At 51.6% G+C, this 18,720-nt stretch overlaps 1 protein-coding gene across 1 annotated transcript in view; it reads left to right on the top strand.

Moving 5' to 3' along the window:
* COL5A3 (collagen type V alpha 3 chain) overlaps positions 1-18,720 on the top strand; it is a 37,794-nt gene that overhangs the window by 5,682 nt on the left and 13,392 nt on the right. The window contains exons 6-40 of the mRNA XM_041761734.1: positions 334-483; positions 2,584-2,697; positions 2,803-2,949; positions 4,206-4,253; positions 4,327-4,368; positions 4,690-4,752; positions 5,090-5,164; positions 5,262-5,345; positions 5,737-5,793; positions 5,885-5,938; positions 6,355-6,408; positions 7,583-7,636; positions 7,718-7,771; positions 7,960-8,013; positions 8,376-8,420; positions 8,528-8,581; positions 8,764-8,808; positions 8,969-9,022; positions 9,372-9,416; positions 10,338-10,391; positions 10,474-10,518; positions 10,649-10,702; positions 12,312-12,356; positions 12,461-12,514; positions 12,654-12,761; positions 13,190-13,243; positions 16,274-16,327; positions 17,003-17,047; positions 17,285-17,338; positions 17,435-17,479; positions 17,855-17,908; positions 18,009-18,062; positions 18,153-18,206; positions 18,328-18,435; positions 18,610-18,699. Of these exons, the coding sequence (XP_041617668.1) occupies positions 334-483; positions 2,584-2,697; positions 2,803-2,949; positions 4,206-4,253; positions 4,327-4,368; positions 4,690-4,752; positions 5,090-5,164; positions 5,262-5,345; positions 5,737-5,793; positions 5,885-5,938; positions 6,355-6,408; positions 7,583-7,636; positions 7,718-7,771; positions 7,960-8,013; positions 8,376-8,420; positions 8,528-8,581; positions 8,764-8,808; positions 8,969-9,022; positions 9,372-9,416; positions 10,338-10,391; positions 10,474-10,518; positions 10,649-10,702; positions 12,312-12,356; positions 12,461-12,514; positions 12,654-12,761; positions 13,190-13,243; positions 16,274-16,327; positions 17,003-17,047; positions 17,285-17,338; positions 17,435-17,479; positions 17,855-17,908; positions 18,009-18,062; positions 18,153-18,206; positions 18,328-18,435; positions 18,610-18,699 (2,265 nt within the window). The remainder of the gene's footprint in view (positions 1-333; positions 484-2,583; positions 2,698-2,802; positions 2,950-4,205; positions 4,254-4,326; positions 4,369-4,689; positions 4,753-5,089; positions 5,165-5,261; positions 5,346-5,736; positions 5,794-5,884; positions 5,939-6,354; positions 6,409-7,582; positions 7,637-7,717; positions 7,772-7,959; positions 8,014-8,375; positions 8,421-8,527; positions 8,582-8,763; positions 8,809-8,968; positions 9,023-9,371; positions 9,417-10,337; positions 10,392-10,473; positions 10,519-10,648; positions 10,703-12,311; positions 12,357-12,460; positions 12,515-12,653; positions 12,762-13,189; positions 13,244-16,273; positions 16,328-17,002; positions 17,048-17,284; positions 17,339-17,434; positions 17,480-17,854; positions 17,909-18,008; positions 18,063-18,152; positions 18,207-18,327; positions 18,436-18,609; positions 18,700-18,720) is intronic.

The following is an 18,720-nucleotide window of genomic DNA, read 5'->3' as shown; positions in this document are numbered from 1 at the left end:
GGGTCCTGGGATGGAGTCTGATATTGGGCTTCCCTCAGGGACCCTGCTTCTCCCTCTGCCTGTGTCTCTGCTTCTCTCTCTGTGTCTCTCATGAATAAATAAATAAAATCTTAAAAAAATATATATATCCTAGGCATGAGTGACCTTGACTTAGGTCACATAACTGAGTGACTCCTAGCTCCAGATCATATAATTGACCTTGGGTCACAGGGCTGAGTGAGCCCTGGTTTCAAAACGTAAGACTGATAGGCCTTGTGCCAGCAAGGTCCCAGATGACTGAGCAATGAGGCCTTCATCATGGGGCTCTGGACCTGATGGGGATCCTCTTCCCAGGTCCCCCAAAGTGAGCCAGAAACTCCTCCCCCTCGACGGAAGGGGAAGGGAAAAGGAAAGAAAAAAGGGCGAGGCCGTAAGGGGAAGGGCAGGAAGAAGAAGAATAAGGAAAGTTTGACACCAAGTCCACCTGGGTCCCTGGAGAACCAGGTAAGGGATCTGCAGCCACTCACCTCTGCTCTTTGCCTGACCTCTGGTCTCTGATTCCCACTGACTGCTGGTGCCTTATCCAAATTTTCTGCCCTTGGTCTCCAATCCCTGACCTTTGACTTCTCTCAGCTGACTGATAACTATGTGTGTGTAGGGGGGTGGAGGCTGGTTGTGTCTTATGAGTTTTCCCATCTCTGCTCCCCAAACATCCAGTTTCGGGAGCTGGAGGAAGGGGGTACACCCAGAAGAGTACCTTATTATTAAGGGGTTCTTGATTAGGGCTACTGTTTAAGAGCAGCCATGAGCTTCGGTGAATGATGGGTTCATTAGTTAGAGTGTCATTGCTCGGGGTTGACTCATTGGGGTCATTGATGAGGATTATTCATTGGGAGAGTCTAATTAGGGGGCAGTATTTGGCTTCCATGACAGAGATTGCTGGTTGGGAGGTCATTTTAGGGAGATATTGATTGAAGTCAATGTTTGGGAGGTTCTTAGGTGGAAGTCATTGTTGGAAGTCATTGATAGAGACCTGTGTTGGTGTTACTGGTGTCACTGGTCTAGGTTTAATGGTGGGAGGTCATTGCTGGGGATCATTATTTGGGAAGGCAGATCATCAGTGGGGGACCACTGATTAGAAGGTATTAGTGGCATCACCAACAGAATCACCTGTTGAAGGAATGACTTTCAGGGAGTCATGGATGAGGTCATTGGTTTGGGAGTCCCTGATGGGTTAAAAGTTGGAAAGTCATTGATGGGTCATTGATTAGTGAAATTACTACTTGGGGGGGGGGTCACTAGTTGGGCTCACTCACAGGTGTTCATTGTTGGAGGATCACAGATTAGGGGAATGATTGATTAAGGGGTCACTGGTGGGGCTTATTAGTTGAGGGGCCACTAGCTAGTGCTTATTGTGGAGGAGATCACTAGTTGGGGTCATTGGTTGGGGAGGTCACTGGATGGGAGAATAATTGGTTCGAATCATTGACTAGGGGGCCACTGATGGGTCACTGGTTATGGGAATAACTGCTGGGATGTCAGTGAAGGTCTGCAGCAGGAACAGGAACATCAGGTCTAGGATCAGTCCAATAAAGATAAAAGGAGGAGGCAGGTTCTGCTCCCCCCACCCAGGAATGCCTAGTCTGGGGAGGGGAACAAAAGAGGATTCCCAAAAAACATCAAAGGGGTGTAAAGTAGGGGGCTGGCCAGTGGAGGCAAATGTGTGCTGACTGGACCAGAACAGCCAGCAGGGGGAGGCCTCTTGTGTGGAAGAAGAACAAGGCTGGGCCAGGTCTGGGAGTCCTCCAAGGCAATGATGTGAGTTATTAGTTGGGGAGGTTATTGTTTAAGTCCCTTAGTGGGGATCATTAGTGAGGGGTTATTGATGGGCGTCATTAATTGGAGTTACTGGAGTTACTAATGGGTCACTGGTTGTAGGAATAATAGGAGGTCATTAATAGGGATCATTAGCCCGTGGGTCACTGGGTAGGCATCCTTGGTACGGGCCATTGGCTGAGGTCCCTGGTTGGAGGAGAGTCACTGGCTGCACTACATCTGTTCTCAGCATTAGTGGAAAGAAAGAAATGATCACTCAGGCCCAGCAAAAGAATCCCTCCCCAAGTCCTTCCTCAGCCCCAGCTCCTCACCTGGGCCTCTACCACCCTCTTTGTGCCCTTGACCAAATTCTTCTGCAGCTGTCCAAGCCTCTCTGATTATAGCCTGGCTGGCTGACCACTGAGCTCTGCCTTGGGAGAAGACACATGGGATAGGCTTCCAGGAGTCTGGCCCTGAGTACTGGATCTTGACTGTAATCACTGGGCTCTGGAGCCAGCCCCCCTTTGCCTTCCAGGTGTCCCAGACCTGGCCCAGCCTTGCTCTTCTTCCACACAAGAGGCCTCCCCCTGCTGGCTGTTCTGGTCCAGTCAGCACACATTTGCCTCCACTGGCCAGCCCCCTACTTTACACCCCTTTGATGTTTTGGGGAATCCTCCTTTGTTCCCTTCCCCAGACTAGGCATTCCTGGGGGGGGGGGTACAGAGCCTGCCTCCTCCTTTTGTCTTTATTGGACTGATCCTAGACCTGATGTTCCTGTTCCTGCTGCAGACCTTCACTGACATCCCTAATACAGAGACACCAGCTTCAACTCTGCCTCCGACTTCTACACCTTTGGTCATCACCACCACTGTGACCATTGGCCTCAATGCCACCATGCTAGAGGTCAGTGGGAAGTGAACGGGTCTGGAAGAGAAAGTCCTGGGGCAATGGTGGTGGCAGACAATGAGGAGTCCAGGTGCAAACTTTGGTCTGTCCCAATGTCCTCAGGGGGGCCTGGATCCTGACAATGGAACCGAACTAAGGACCCTGAAGACTAAGTTAGCCAAAGAGGACCAAGAAGGAGATGGCCCCACCATGGGCCCCGACTTCCGGGCAGCAGAACAGCCATCACAGACACAGTTCCAAATCTTTCCTGTAAGCCTCAGGGTTTGGGTTGTGTGTGTGTGTGGGGGGGGGGGGGGTGGTGAGGATAGGGGATGGCAGAGACTCCTGCCTGGAGCCACATACTGCATTTTCTCTTTTGCCTTCTCTTTAATCTTGCCTAGAATGACTTCCCACCACCACACTGTAGTCGACAAATATTAGCATGATGCTAATGTGACAGGAACTGTGTTAATGGATGGCTCTGTGGGTAGGATGGTGCCTTTGGCTTTTAGTCCAAGCATGATAAGAAGCCACTTGAAGCGGAGCATGATCTGACTTGGAGCTTTAAAAGCTCCTTCTGGGGATCCCTGGGTGGCGCAGCGGTTTGGCGCCTGCCTTTGGCCCAGGGCGCGATCCTGGAGACCCAGGATCGAATCCCACGTCGGGCTCCCGGTGCATGGAGCCTGCTTCTCCCTCTGCCTGTGTCTCTGCCTCTCTCTCGCTCTCTGTGTGACTATCATAAATGAATAAAAATTAAAAAAAAAAATAAATAAAAAATAAAAGCTCCTTCTGGCTGCTGAACAGCATATGGACTGTAGGGGGAGCCAGAGGGGCAGCAGGGAAACCAGTAGTCTCTGCAGCAATAGCCTGGTGACCTGGATGAGGGCGGTGGTGGTGGGGATTGGGAGAAGTGGACAGATTTGGACCATACTCTATTTTGGTTTTGCTACTGGAGATGGAGAAAGATGCAAGGATGACTTGGTAGATGCATGGTGGCAACTGTGAGTAAAATGGAGAAGCCTAAAGGAAGACCACGTGGATAGTCTTAGGATCTCATTTTGGATGTGCTAAATTGGCAACCCCTGCTTGGCATCCAAGTGGAGATGTCAAGTGGGGGATTGGTTAGATGCTTCTGGAGTTCAAGGGACATGGTCTAGGCTGGAGATAAAGACTTGGAAATCATCAGCAGAGTGATGCTGCCCTGAGCCAAGGGATTGGGCTCAGGTTCTAGCCCTGGTGTTGGACAGGGGAGGAGGGGAATAATCATAGCCAACTTAGGCTGAATGCTTGTTATGTGCTGACCATTGTTTTAATTTATTCTTCCTCCTGTGGGATATATACAATTATCATTCATCTACTGACTCTGCCAGTGAGGCCATGGGGGTTGAATAAGTTGCTCTCCATCACTCAGCTAGTGAGAGACAACTCTGGGATTAGGAAACCATAGCACGCTCCAAAGTCCACACTCTTCTCCTTGATCGTGGCCAGGACTCATTTCTCTTTTCTCTTCATTTCCCGGCCCCCAGGGTGGTGGAGAGAAAGGAGCAAAAGGAGAGCCGGCAGTGATTGAACAGGTGAGAGGTCTGGGGCTAGGAGAAGGTAGAGGGGTTTGGGCCAGGATGAGGGTCACACTCATTTCTCTCTCAGGGACAGAAGTTTGAGGGACCTCCAGGAGCCCCAGGACCCCGAGTGAGTCATGGCTGCATTCCCCTCTTTCCTTCTCTTCTAGTTGGAGTGTTTGAGCCCCTGGGGTGGAGGGTTGGGGTATAATGTTGCCATATCATTAAAAGATTATTGCATGATTGAAGCTCAAAGGATGAATCAAAATAAGAGTTGGGGTGTAAAGTGTGTGTGGGGGGGTCGATGTGGGTCAGTATAGTATTGAGGGGCCAGGTATGGCTCAGTGATGGATAAGGAGGTCTGCATGGGGTCAGGGTCAGTGGTGGATTAAAAGTCAACTTGGCTCAAGCTTTGCACTTCTTATGACCTCTGTTCCTCTGTCCCCAACAGGGGGTCGTTGGCCCCTCAGGCCCTCCTGGCCCCCCAGGATTCCCTGGAGACCCTGGTCTGCCGGTAAGAAACTCCCTCTGGGTTATATCCTTCTGGGGAAGTGAGGTTTCAGGCTATGAAGCTGAGGTTGGGAACTTGTATGCCTGAACATGGATCCGAGAGGCAGGGACTGAGGACATCATGCTGAAGCTGACATTGACCTCATCCATTCACCTGTCTCCCCTCTTCTTTCTCTGGGGGCCTTCCCTTGCTTTTTCTCTTTCATCTGTCTCCTATCCCTGAGTACCTTTCATCTCTATCTTTCTCCCTATGTCTCCGTATCTCTCCCCTCCATTTCTCTCACCTCTGCCTCTGTCCACCTTTCTACCTCCATCCCTGTCTGTGTCTCTCCTTCTCTCAGGGTCCTGCTGGCCTCCCAGGAATGCCTGGCATCGATGGGATCCGGGGTCTACCAGGGACTGTGATCATGATGCCGGTAAGAGGGAGATAGGGTGGCACATCCTTGGGGGGTGTACTCCTGACCCAGGAGGGGGCCTCTCCTTGGGCTTCCCTCATGATTAGCTGTCCCCTAGTTCCAGTTTGCAAGCAGCTCCCTCAAAGGACCTCCAGTCTCCTTCCAGCAAGCCCAGGCTCAGGCAGTACTGCAACAGGCTCAGGTGAGTGGAGGATAATCAGGGACCAACAAGGGATAATGGGAGGACATTGAGAGAGTAACAGGGGCAGCCCCGGTGGCGCAGTGGTTTAGCGCTGCCTGCAGCCCGGGGTGTGATCCTGGAGACCTGGGATCAAGTCCCATGTCGGGCTCCCTGTGTGGAGCCTGCTTTTCCCTCTGCCCCTCTCTCTCTTTCTCTCTCTGTCTCTCATGAATAAATAAATAAAATCTTAAAAAAAAAAAAAGAGAGAGAGAGAGAGAGAGAGAGTACAGGGGTGGAGGATAATGAAGGCTGGTCAGGAGACAGGTGGATGTTTGTCTCCTGAAGATGCCTTTTGGGAGGGTGTTGGGGCTTTGTGCAAGACCTGAAGTTCTGTTCCCCTCCATCTTTCCAGCTGTCTATGAAAGGTCCCCCTGGTCCAGTAGGGCTCACTGGGCGCCCAGGCCCTGTGGTGAGTAAGGAGCCTGTATGGGGGAGGGGGATGCATCAGTGGAGGGAGGAACCTTCTTCTAACTACAGTATCTTATCTCTCTTTCCCCAAGGGTCTCCCTGGGTATCCGGGTCAGAAAGGAGAGATGGGAGACATAGGGCCACAGGTGAGATTGGTGGCAATGGGGACAGGACTGGATGGGAAGGGTCTTTTCCCAGAGCCACAGAATAAAGTGCTATTTGAGGACAATGACAGAGGCTGAGAAGACCTTTGCAATTACTGCCCTTCCGAGAGAATGATTTAAAATAAGATCTTCCTGGGCGCCCGGGTGGCTCAGTCTCTTAAGCATCTGCCTTTGGCTCAGGTCAAGATCCCTGGGTCCTGGGATTGAGTTCTGGATCGGGGCTTTCTGCTCAGCGGGGAGTCTGCTTCTCCTTCTGCCCCTCCCTCCCCTGCTGATGTGCACGCTGTCTCTCTCTCAAATAAATAAATAAATAAAAATCTTTAAAATAAAATAAGACAAGTCCTTCTTCTTTCTTATTCTTAATTTCTTCCTCCTTTTTTTTTTTTTTTCTTTTCTAGGGTCCCCGAGGCCTTCAGGGACCTCTTGGGCCTCCTGGCCGGGAGGGAAAGATGGTGAGTAACTTGTAGGTATTTAGATCATCCCTCCTCCATCCCTCAACCCCCAATAGGAGCCTCAGCTCCATGCCCCCAGGTCTGCTGGTGTCATTAGTGGGATAAGGGCATGGAGGATGAAGAATGGCAGCTCTACTGAGGGTGTCACAAAGGTATCTGGCCAGGTCACAGAGTCAAGGAGGACTTTCTAGATGGAATGATGCTAGAACTGAGATCTGAGGTATAACTGGGTAAACAGGAAAGGAAGGGTATTCCAAGTAGAGGGAACAGTATGTGCAGAAGAAAAGACGGAGGCAGCCCAGGTGGCTCAGCGGTTTAGCGCCGCCTTCAGCCCCGGGCATGATCCTGGAGACCCAGGATCGAGTCCCACATCGGGCTCCCTGCATGGAGCGTGCTTCTCCCTCTGCCTGTGTCTCTGCCACCCCCACCCCCTCTCTGTGTGTCTCTCATGAATAAATAAAATCTTAAAAAAAAAAAAAAAAAAAAAAAAAGGACTGGATCACTGAGGGAGGTGATGAACCAGATAACTCCAGATGGTTTTAAATGCAATGAGGACGGGATCCCTGGGTGGCGCAGCGGTTTGGTGCCTGCCTTTGGCCCAGGGCGCGATCCTGGAGACCGGGGATCGAATCCCACGTCGGGCTCCCGGTGTATGGAGCCTGCTTGTGTCTCTGCCTCTCTCTCTCTCTCTGTGACTATCATAAATAAATAAAAAATAAAAATAAAAAAAAATGCAATGAGGAACACAGAACTGGACATTTAATGGAGACTGAAGATTTTATTTTTTGTGATGGTGGTGACATGGACTAGAGCAGAAAGCCTGGAGATAAAAAATAAGGGACAGGTTTGAGATATATTGGGGAGGTTAAACTGGTACACAGAGAATCCCCCAGGATTCTTCATGAGGAAAGTACTCAACAAATAGTAACAGGTGGGGATCCCTGGGTGGCTCAGCAGTTTAGTGCCTGCCTTTGGCCTGGGGTGTGATCCTGGAGTCCCAGGGTCGAGTCCCACATGGGGCTCCCTGTATGGAGCCTGCTTCTCCCTATGCCTGTGTCTCTGCCTGTGTCTCTGCCCCCCCCCCCCCGTGTCTCTCAGGAATGAATAAAATAAAATCTGAAAAACAAAAAACAAACAGTAACAGATTATCTTGATGCTGTCATCTCCCTGATAGGGCCGCTCTGGAGCAGATGGGGCTCGGGGCCTTCCAGGGGACACAGGACCTAAGGTAGGTGATAAGATCAGGGTTGGGACTTGGAGGGATTATCAGGTCCAGGATTCGGGGTTCAGGTGGTGTCTCTTTGTGCAGGGTGATCGGGGCTTTGATGGCCTGCCAGGGCTGCCTGGTGAGAAGGGCCAAAGGGTGAGTGTGTGAGGGCCCCCCCCCTTATCAAGCCCCCTGATATTCACGGCTCCCTCTCCACCCCCCAGTATCAGAGCCTCCATGCCTGTGTGTGAGCTCTTATCCCTTATGTCTCATTTCCTTTCCTGGGGGGTTAGTTTCTATCCCCCACATTTATGCTCTGAACTCCCCTCTACTCCTAACTCCAGGGTGACTTTGGCCATGTGGGACAACCTGGCCCCCCAGGAGAGGATGGTAAGAAGGTAAGTTTGAGGAAAGAGAATGGTCTAGAAGCTAGAAAGTCAGAATGAGAGTCAGAGAGGAATAGAGTATTCGAGGGACAGGATGAGAGGCGAGGGTCTGTGCTGGAGGGTCAGGAGCCTCCGTGGGGCTCTAAAAGATAGATTGAGGGCTGGGGGCTAGTACCAGAGTTAGTAGGTGAGACTCAGGATTGCAGGTCCAGGATTGGGATCAGGGGCCTGGACTGAACCACATGTGCTCAGTCTATTGGTTACTGCCTCAAGCACTGACTCTGGGATCCCTTGGAAGTGTCTGGCTAGATGAGCCAAGTCGGTTTTCTGAGTGTTTTCTCCCTACTCACCAAGTGATGAACGCTTTCCCACAGGGAGCAGAAGGACCTCCGGGGCCCACTGGCCAAGCTGGGGAGCCAGTGAGTATCAGGGACCTCTGGCCCTCTTGCTTGGCACAAGGGAAGGAGTCACAATTGAGAGGGCCTCAGAGGACTGATGCTGGAATAATGCTCCTACCTCCTTGCAGGGCCCCCGAGGACTGATCGGCCCTAGAGGCTCCCCTGGTCCCCTGGGACGCCCGGTGAGAATGTCACTATCTGTCCACATCCCTGCTTGTCCTTTTCTCACCACTGTCCCCTCTGCGTGTCCATTCCTGTTACCTGGTTTCTCTGCCCACTCATCTTTCCACCTGTGCCTCTCAGTGTCTCAGACTTAGGCTCCTGTGTGGTATCTGCCCGGGTCTCACACCCTCTCCTCCCCCAGGGTGTAGTTGGAATTGATGGTGCTCCAGGAGCCAAAGGAAATGTGGTATGTGTTCTGCCTTTTGACCTTAAACACTTTCTGATGCCCTGACCCCATGATCATCCATCCATATCCCTGTCCACTCCTATGACCCTCATTTCAACTTCACTGACACTTCAACACTGTGATCCCTTCTAGCTTCACAGCACCCCCACTTTCTCCCCAGGGTCCTCCAGGAGAACCAGGCCCTCCAGGACAGCAGGGAAATCCTGGGTCCCAGGTTTGAGCCACCATTTTTAATAATTGGGGGGTGGCAGTTGTCAGCCGAGGTCATAGGCCACCCCTGAGCTTCCCACTTCCCAGCTCACTACCCATTTCTCATGCCTTCCTCCCCCCTCCCCCACCTTTTTTTTTTTTTTTTAAAAGAGAGAGAGAGAGAGCAGAGAGCAAGCAGGGTAGGGGCAGAAGGAGAGAGAATCTTAAATAGGCTCCATGCTCAACGCAGAGTCCAATGCAGGACTCAATCTCATGACCTGAGATCATGACCTGCTGAAATCAAGAGTCAGATGCTTAACCAACTGAGCCACCCAGGCGTTCCACCTTCACCTTCTCTTTTTTTATATCCCCAGGGACTCCCTGGCCCTCAGGGACCTATTGGCACTCCTGGGGAGAAGGTGAGTGACAGCCCCACCTCCCACCATCCTCTCCCGTCTTCTTCCTTCAACTCTGTCTGCAGGAAAAGCCTCCCACCAGGGCCCTTTTATTAGATCTGGATAATGATAAATTGCAGCATTCTTTAAACAAGCCCAGAATCTTAAAAAAGTATCATTGTTGGGGAAGGGTTGGTTGGGAGAAACAGAAATCCATAAAAGCTAGATCACAGAAGGGGATATCCTCAGGATTTAGGGGAACTCACAGATGCTAGTCATCAGAAATATTGGCAAGACCTATGGGCCAGGAAAGCCCTTTCTTTGGGGCCCTGTGGTGTCATCTTTGTTCCATCTCCCCCAGTAGACAGGCTTCTTTTTGCATATGTCTTAGTCTGGTCTCACCCCGAAGTTCTATTTCTACATGATTTTGTGCTGCTTTAATCATAATTTCAGCTCCCAACCCCTCTTGACTTTATAGTTTCTTTACCCAAATCCATCTGATCATAGTTTCTATAAAGTGAGATATTACCCCCAAATTTCAGAAGAAAATCTGATTGGCTTAGTTGGAACAAGGTACCCACTTCTGGACCTGTCAACTATTCGTAGAACATAGGGCGTCACCCCATGCCTGCCTTCGCCCACCTCTCTTCAGATGAAGACAGAGGCGCTTCTAAAGAAAGGATGTGGCTGGGGAGTCCCCCCACACACTGTTTTTTTACCTCCCTTGTCTCAACTCTCCCAGAGATGGAGGATTTCTGAGGTTCAGAGAGGGAAGGGGGCTTGCCCAGGGTCACCCAGCAAGACTGGGCAGAGCTAGGAAATTTCCTAGCCTGTGGGGTTTGCTGACTCTGTGACCCAAGTAGCTGCATGTCTGAGTAAGGCTGTTCCTGCTGGTTTGCCAGACTCTGAGACCCTCATCTCCCCCTGCTGTGCATCTTCTTTCAGGGTCCCCCTGGAAACCCAGGAATTCCAGGCGTCCCGGGATCTGATGGCCCTCCGGTGAGAACTGGGTGCCAGGCAGAAGGGAGAGGCTTGGGAATTTGGATGGCAAATCTTGGTCTCTGACAACTTCTTTCTCCAGGGTCACCCAGGCCATGAGGGCCCCACAGGAGAGAAAGGGGCCCAGGTGAGTGGCCTGGGAAGAGGCTGGATTGGGGTTGAGGGTTGGTGGGCAGGACTCATGGGGAGAGAGATGAGAGCACTGGAAACACTAAGGGGGGAAGAACAGGATGGCACTGATCTTATCTCCATCTCAGGGTCCACCAGGGTCAGCAGGACCCCCGGGCTATCCTGGACCTCGGGGTGTGAAGGTACGTGATACTTGGGACCTGCAGGTAGGGATGAGTCATTGGCATTGGCTCCAAGGAACCAGCTGTGAGATATGTGTGCATGTATGGTGAGGGGTATTAGTCTGCCAGGAGAGGTGTGGTGGGTGTGGGGTTTCAATCTGAGTGACAATATATAGAGGTGTGTGCATTACGTGGAGCTCAACAGCCAGAGGGAAGAAATATTGCAGTGTAGTTGTCGCCTTGTGGTTGAGAATGGTTAGGCCTATCAGAAGGCTGGACCTATTTCACTGTAAATAGGTCAACACACCATAGTGAAACAAACAGCTGGATTTTTTTTTTTTTAAGATTTTATTTATTTATTCATGAGAGACAGACAGACACACACACACACACACAGAGGCAGAGACACAGGCAGAGGGAGAAGCAGGCTCCATGCAGGGAGCCTGACATGGGACTCGATCCCAGGACCCCAGGATCATGCCCTGGGCCGAAGGCGGCGCTAAACCACTGAGCCACCCGGGCTGCCCAAGCAGCTGGATTTTAACTCAAGCGCAGAGCCATGGGATCCTCAAGCGCAGAATTGCTGGGCGAGGTCAAGGGCTATACTGTTGACCACAGTCGGGGACATTGGAATTCACGTGTATATGAGTCCAGATACACCGAAGCCAAGTATGGTACCTGTGGTCTAAGAGTTTGGTGGTAGCCAAGAGGCAGCTCATCACATTTTTGCATTGTAGGCGAGCTCAGTTACACTGTGACTGAGGAGGTGGCTCTATTGTAGTTGGCCACAGAGTCCTATGGGTGGCCAGTCTCGGAGTTAACGTTGTAACCGGGCAAAGTTACGTATAGTTAAAGCCTACGTTGTAACTGAGTCTGGGTTAGCCAGGGTCAGAGAATCCCGGTAGCCTAAGCTTGGTTACACTGTGGTCGAGTGAATCCCCCTGTGGTTGCAGACAGTCATGCTGTTCTCGAAACACAGTTGTGTTGCATCCAAGTGCAATTTCATTATAGTCTCTGAGCTCAGTCACATTGTGTCTCTCTGTGGCTAGAGACAATCATGCTATTGTCAAAACACGGTGGTGTGGTGGTGTTGCTTCCAAGTGCAATTTCATTATAGTCCCTGAGCTCACATTGTAGCCGTGCAGTTTTCACTGCAACCCAAGCCCAGGGTTTGGGCACCTGGGCTTGAACTGAGCAGCCTCGTTGTAGCTAAGCACAGACTCGCCTTGTTGCCAGGCACAGAGTCGCATTGTAGCCAGCACAATGGGGAACATTCCTTTGCCTTTAGAATGAGACTGGGGCCTGGAATGTTCATCCTCTCTCCCCTGCCAGAAGAAACTGTGGACACAGTGTCCCCGGGAGATTGGAATCAATTACTCGGAAATTTGGCCTTCCTTGCACACCCCCACACAGATGACCTTGGGAGGTTGCCAGTGGGAAGAGGGGTGGAGAGGAGCAGCCTCTTGCACACCACACCAGCAGGCTTTGGGGAAAGGTCATTTCCTCTGAGGCTGCCCCCTTCCACTCCTGTCCAGTATCCTTTGGGGACTGTCCTGACTGTTCTGGGGGAGAGGACTGAGGTGGAGGGCCCTTCTTTAGGAGGGGAGAGACTTGAGATCTTTTTTTTCAGGGTACCTCTGGCAACCGGGGCCTCCAGGGGGAGAAAGGAGAGCAGGTGAGAAGGGAGGTTCTTGGGTGGGAGGAACCCTAATACTGGGACTCTCAGTTGTGTCCCTTCCCTAAAACCCTGACCTCTGACCTCTACACTCTCTTACCCAGGGAGAGGATGGCTTTCCTGGCTTCAAGGGCGATGGGGGGCCTAAAGGAGATCGGGTAAGATGACTTCCAGATGAGGGATCTAGTGGTTCTGGGGAGCTTGGGGAAGACAGTGAGGGTGGTGGTGCCAGGGCTAAGACAGGGGGCTGGAGGGAGCAGGAGTGACACAGGATCTGACTCCTCCTTTCTATTCCAGGGGCACCCCGGACCCCCCGGACCCCGGGGAGAGGATGGTCCAGAAGGGCTAAAGGGACAGGAGGGGCTGGCTGGCGAGGAGGGGCCCCCAGGCTCAGCTGGGGAGAAGGTGAATGGACCTTGGTCACCCTCTCCAGTCTCCTCTCCAGCTTTCTGTCCTGCAGCCAAGATGTTCCCTGGCCCTTTGCCTTCTGCCCTTGGCTCTTTTATCTCCACCCTCAGGAGGCTGCTACCACACTTACCATCTCCAATTCCTTAACTCAGCATTACAGAGTAATTTCATGCACGGTATCCCCATAACCACCACAGGCAACAGGCATTTTTATCCACATTTTACAGACAAGGAAACTGAAATTTGGAAGAGAGTAGAATAAAATGAATTGCCCAAAGACATGTCCCTAGCAGGCAGGAGCCAAGACTTGAACTCATGTTTCTCTGAATCTCGCCCTGTTGCCCCGTCACCATGCCTCAGCCATCCTGCCCTTTTCTGACCTTCATATTGCAATCTCCGACCTTTGTCCCATAATATCTCTGCAGGGCAAGCTTGGGGTGCCAGGTCTCCCGGGTTACCCAGGACGTCCAGGCCCTAAGGTAAGAAGCTAGGGGTTGAGGATGGGCAAAGAAGCATTCAGAGATTGATTAACATCTAGAGGGCCGGCCTGTGGTCTAGGGGAGTGAGCTGTCCACCCCCTGGGTCACTAAGAGACAGCGTAAGACGTGAGCTTTGGTACCAGACTTGAGTTCAAATACCCATTCCTTATCTTTTGAGTGACCTCTAGCAAGTCTCTTGAGCCCACTTGCTTCACTGTAAAATGGTGATACCAGTTGTCTTTACCTTATCAGTTTGATTATAATAATATATATATATTATATATATTATATATAATTAACGTCGATAATTTTGATAATAAAACTATAGGATCCTTTTTATTTGACGTGATGGAGGCTGGTTCAAAGCAAGCCAGTAAGGAAGAGAATCACACACAAAAAAAATCCATATCTGACATATCTTGCATTATAACCTACAATAAAATGTGCTTATATAAAAATGTACATTGGTTTGCCAATTTTTTTGATGGATGAGGCTGCTGATTAGACATATCTTTCTGCCTAAACCACACCCACATTACATCACTGAAGATTTATAGTTTGGGTTTATATAAAGTGGAACAGAAACTTAGGCACTTTGGAAGAAATCTGAGTGCAGAATGCTTCCAGAGTCCCACACTTTTGTCATCTCCATCTGGCAGTTATCTTGTGCATGCCTCATTTGACAGCAACTTTTTTTAGTGACTTCCCTTTTTGTTGAGCCTTTTTCATTTAACTTAGATTTGGTAGACGTCTCTCCTTTTCCCTTCTGCGTTCCGTCGTTCCGTCGGTTGTTGTAAACTTTCTTGAAGTCACGTGACTCCAATAGCAAGGGCAACTGACATAAACAGATTTGGGAATAAACTCAAGGCACCATACCTAAGAATAGAAGGCAACGGATTGGAGCGGGAGTTCATGAGTTAGAGCAAAGCCTCGTAGCCAAGACCAGTCCGTGGCTTTTGGGCGTTGTGCAATATGTAACAGAAGGCACGGTGTGTTGGTTAAGTTGACGTTGGTATCTTAGCCAGCGTCAGTCAGTATCTTAGCTCAGTTGTAACAAAAATACTCTAGACAGGGTGGCTTAGACAACAGAAATTTATTTTCTCACAGTTTTGGATGCTGGAAGTCTGAGATCAGAGCATTAGCATGGTTGGATTCTGGTGAGGATTCTCTGGTTTGCAGACAGCTGTCTTCTCTCTGTGTCCTCACATGGCGGGGTGTGGGGGGGAGAGGGGGACAGAGAGGGAGAGGGGGAGAGAGAGAGACAGGAATAGGGAGACAGGAACAGGGAGGGAGGGAGGGAAGGAGAGAGAGAGACTAGGTCTCTCTCTCTCTTTTTTTTTAAAGATTGTATTTATTTATTCATGAGAGACACACAGAGAGAGGCAGAGACACAGTCAGAGGGAGAAGCAGGCTCCCCACAGGGACCCTGATGTGGGACTCAATCCCAGGACCCTGGGATCATGACCTGAGCCAAAGGCAAACCACTGAGCCACCCCCGCCCCCCGCCCCCCAGTCTTCTCTTCTTATAAAGGCACTGCTCTCCTTCATGAGGGCTCTGCTATTATGACCTACTTACCTCCCAAATGTCCCATCTCAAATACTGTTCTTCCACATAGGGCTTCAACATATGAAAATTAAAAAAAAAATTTAAATTTATTCCTGAGAGACACAGAGAGAGGCAGAGACACAGGCAGAGGGAGAAGCAGGCCCCTCTCAGGTAGCCCGATGTGGGACTCGATCCCGGGACCCCGGGATCACACCCTGAGCCAAAGGCAGATGCTCGATCACTGAGCCACTCAGGTGCCGACATAGGAATTTGAGAGAACTCAAACATTCAGTCCATAGCAGTCAGTAATAATCAGCCTGAACAATGTGGCTAACATGTCATAAGCACTTACTATGTGCCACACACCACGTAAAATACTTTCTATACATTATCCTATCTGATCCCAGGCCCAAGACCTTGTGAGGGAGGTATTGTTGGTATTCCCAGGCTACAAATAAGGCAAGCGATGCTCAGAGAGGGTAAGCCGTTTCTCTAGGGCCACATAGCTGGTGTAGTGGTAGGTCTGGGATTCAAAATATGAGGGGTGGGAGGGGACGGCAGAGCCTGTGATGTCTTCCACTCGGTGGAGGGAGGATGCCTCCAAGATGAGCAGGACAGCATGGACTGGAGTTAGTTAACAAGATATCAAGTAAGCACCAACTATGTACCGGGTTGAGGGGAATAAGACCAGAGCACCGGGATGCCTGGGTGGCTCAGCGGTTTAGCGCCTGCCTTCGGCCCAGGGCGTGATCCTGGAGTCCCGGGATCGAGACCCACATCGGGCTCCCTGCATGGAGCCTGCTTCTCCCTCTGCCTGTGTCTCTGCCTCTCTCTCTCTCTCTGTGTCTCTCACGAATAAATAAATAAAATCTTAAAAAAAGAAAAAAGAAAAAAAGACCAGAGCACCATAGACTAGCAGAGAAAACAGTGGATAAGTAAGCAAGTGAACAAAGTCATTTCAATATAAATATTTTGGGAAAAAAAATATTTTAGGAAAACAAAGCAGGTCAATGTGATAGAGGGTGACTTGAAGGATATGACAGTCAGGGTGATATCAGAAGACTTCCCTAAGGAGTTGACATCTAAATGAGCACTGGGTGTTATGCTATATGTTGGCAAATCAAACTCCAATAAAAAATATACAAAAAAATATAAGTGAGATCCAAATTATGAGGAATAGCTGCCTCTGTGGGGTCCTGAGAGAAGAGCAGTTTAGGCAAAGGAAGCACCAGTGCAAAGGTCCTGAGGCAGGAGTGGACCAGAGTGCCCAAGTAGCATTGAGGGGTCCGTGTGGCTGGAGTGGAGTGAGCAAGGGCTGAAGGTGGGGAAAGAGGAAGGCAAAGGGCTGTCTTGGAGGAGGATGGGGCTGGAGGAATCAAAGAGGCTTCTTCTGGAAAAGACAGAGTGGCTGAAGGGTGAGGGGTCAATTTTGCTTACCACGCACTCCTCACCCCTGTTTTTTCTCTCTGATTCTCTCAACTCAGGGCTCTACTGGCTTTCCCGGGCCCCTGGGACCATTAGGAGAAAAAGGGAAACGGGTGAGTTGTGATCCAGGGGTCAGGGGAGAGGGTAGGGCTTGTGTGGGGGGAATGATTTGTGGATCTCTACAGGACGGTGGGGAGGCCCCAGCATGGCTGTATCTAAGCCTGGAAACACTTGTCCGCATGCATATTCCCACATGCTTTGCAGGGCACATGTGGGTGACCCCAGCTGCCCTGACTCCATGTGTGTCTGTGTATACAAGTGTGCGTGTGCCTCAGTGTTGGTCAGATGGGGTCTGGCTGTGGCCACCTGTGGGCCTGTGGCAAACAAGGACATAAGCCTGCATGTGTGTGTGTGTAACTACGGGTGTCAAATGTGTGTGAGGGGTGTGTGTGCATGTGTGAAAGTGTATGGATATACACACGAGCATGCATGACTACACTGAGTGTGTACGCGTGTGTGCTGTGTGTGCACGGTAGCTGTGTCCAGGCAAGGAGTCTCTGTATACTGCTCTGTTTATAAGGACCGTGACCTCCTATGCATCCACGCGTGTCTGTTTACGTTGAGCATGCACGTGTGCAAGGGACAGATTGCACCATGAGCTCTGGCTGTCCACTGAGTCTCGCAGGTCACCCAACGTATTTTGGGTCTGTGCCTGGATGCATTTGTGTGTGTCATGTCTTTGCATTGTCACTTTCTTCTGCTTGCCCCTCACCTGATTTATTTTCCAGGGGAAGGCAGGGCAGCCAGGCCTGGAAGGAGAGCGGGGACCACCAGTAAGGAGATGGCTCCCCGGTTCTGCTGGGCCTCGGGGGGTGGCAGGGCTGGAAGGAGGGACTGCAGGAGGAGAGGCCGTGGGGAGGTCGTGAGTGCGCAGGGCAGAGGGTTTGGGTTATGTCGGTGTCTCTGGTTGGGCAAGGAGGACTCACAGAGGGAGGGGCCCGGAGGACTCAGGCTCATCTCCTAGGTTCCCCCACCCTCTTGATTCTAATCTTTGCTTCTTTTCTACTCAGGGCTCCCGTGGAGAGAGGGGGCAGCCGGGTGCCACCGGGCAGCCAGGCCCCAAGGTATGGGCTGGGTGGGTGGTCAGGCCCCCAAGGCCCTTTGGAAGCCCTCCCAGTGGGGTTCGTCCTGCAGCCTGAATCTCCTCCGCTATGTCCTAGGGCGATGTGGGCCAGGATGGGGCCGCTGGGATCCCTGGAGAAAAGGTGAGTGTGTGGGTTTCTGGATGGGAGACAAACCAAGGAGGTAGGGAGGAAGCCTTATGATGAGGGGGAAGGAATGCAGCCTCTGAAGTCAGGAGCTGTGAGTTCCAGTCCCAGCTCGGCTACTTGCCTGCTGTGTGACCTTGGGCAAGTCACTCCACCTCTCTGGGCCTCGGCTTCCCTCTCTGTAAGATGGAATAACCACAGTCCCCACTGCGAAGGGCTGCAGCGACACACGAAATGATGACTTGTGTGTAGTGTGTCTGGCCCCCTGCCTGGTGTGCAGAAAGCACTCAATATGCTCAGTATGTTTGTCCTTATGTGGGGCTCAGGGGGCCAGGAAGAAGGGTTAGGCCATGGCTTCTGGTTCCATTTCAGGGCCTCCCAGGTCTGCAAGGCCCTCCTGGATTTCCTGGGCCAAAGGGTCCCCCTGTAAGTGAACACACCCTGGTTGGGGCTGGCCTCGGGGGGAAGCCGGGGAGTGAGGAGACTCCTGGGTCATGCTTCGTCTCTCTCCTATCTTGTTCCCCAGGGCCCCCAGGGGAAAGATGGGCGTCCTGGGCACCCTGGCCAGAGAGGAGAATTGGTGAGTGGCCTCTTGACTTCTGACACCTGACCCCATTAGGCTCTCTTGTTCTTCCTCCTGTGTGACACCCCTTTCAATTTTTCTCCCCAGGGCTTCCAAGGCCAGACGGGCCCCCCTGGACCAGCTGGCGTCGTGGGTCCTCAGGTCAGAATGGGCCCCACAGGTCTTCCCAGTTTTGCACCAGTTGGGAGATATTCAGGGGAAGCGCATATCAGACAATCCCCCATGCCCCTGACCATTCAAGATAAGCTTCTGTCCTCTTCAGGGAAAGACAGGAGAAGCAGGACCTCTGGGTGAGAGAGGCCCCCCGGGCCCTCCTGGACCTCCTGGTGAACAAGGTCTTCCGGGCCTGGAAGGCAGAGAGGGCATCAAGGTGAGACCCTGCCCCCTAGGAAATCTCAGCTGAGTGGACCCAAAGGTTCCTCAATGGCCTCAAGCCACCCCAAGGCTCAGAATCAGCCTCATGGCGGAGGGGGGCCCAGAGTCACAGACTAGGGGGCAGCACCCTCTCTCCGGAGCCTGACCTTCCTCCTCTGCACCCCTGTAGGGGGACCTGGGACCACCGGGACCCCTTGGGAAGGAAGGACCACCTGGACCCAGGGGCTTCCCCGGCCCCCAAGGAGCCCCTGGGGACCCAGTGAGTATCCTTTAGAGCCCT

Source organism: Vulpes lagopus, chromosome 7, assembly GCF_018345385.1.
Source record: "Vulpes lagopus strain Blue_001 chromosome 7, ASM1834538v1, whole genome shotgun sequence".
Classification (NCBI taxonomy): domain Eukaryota; kingdom Metazoa; phylum Chordata; class Mammalia; order Carnivora; family Canidae; genus Vulpes; species Vulpes lagopus.
This window is presented reverse-complemented; position numbering and strand designations above follow the sequence as displayed.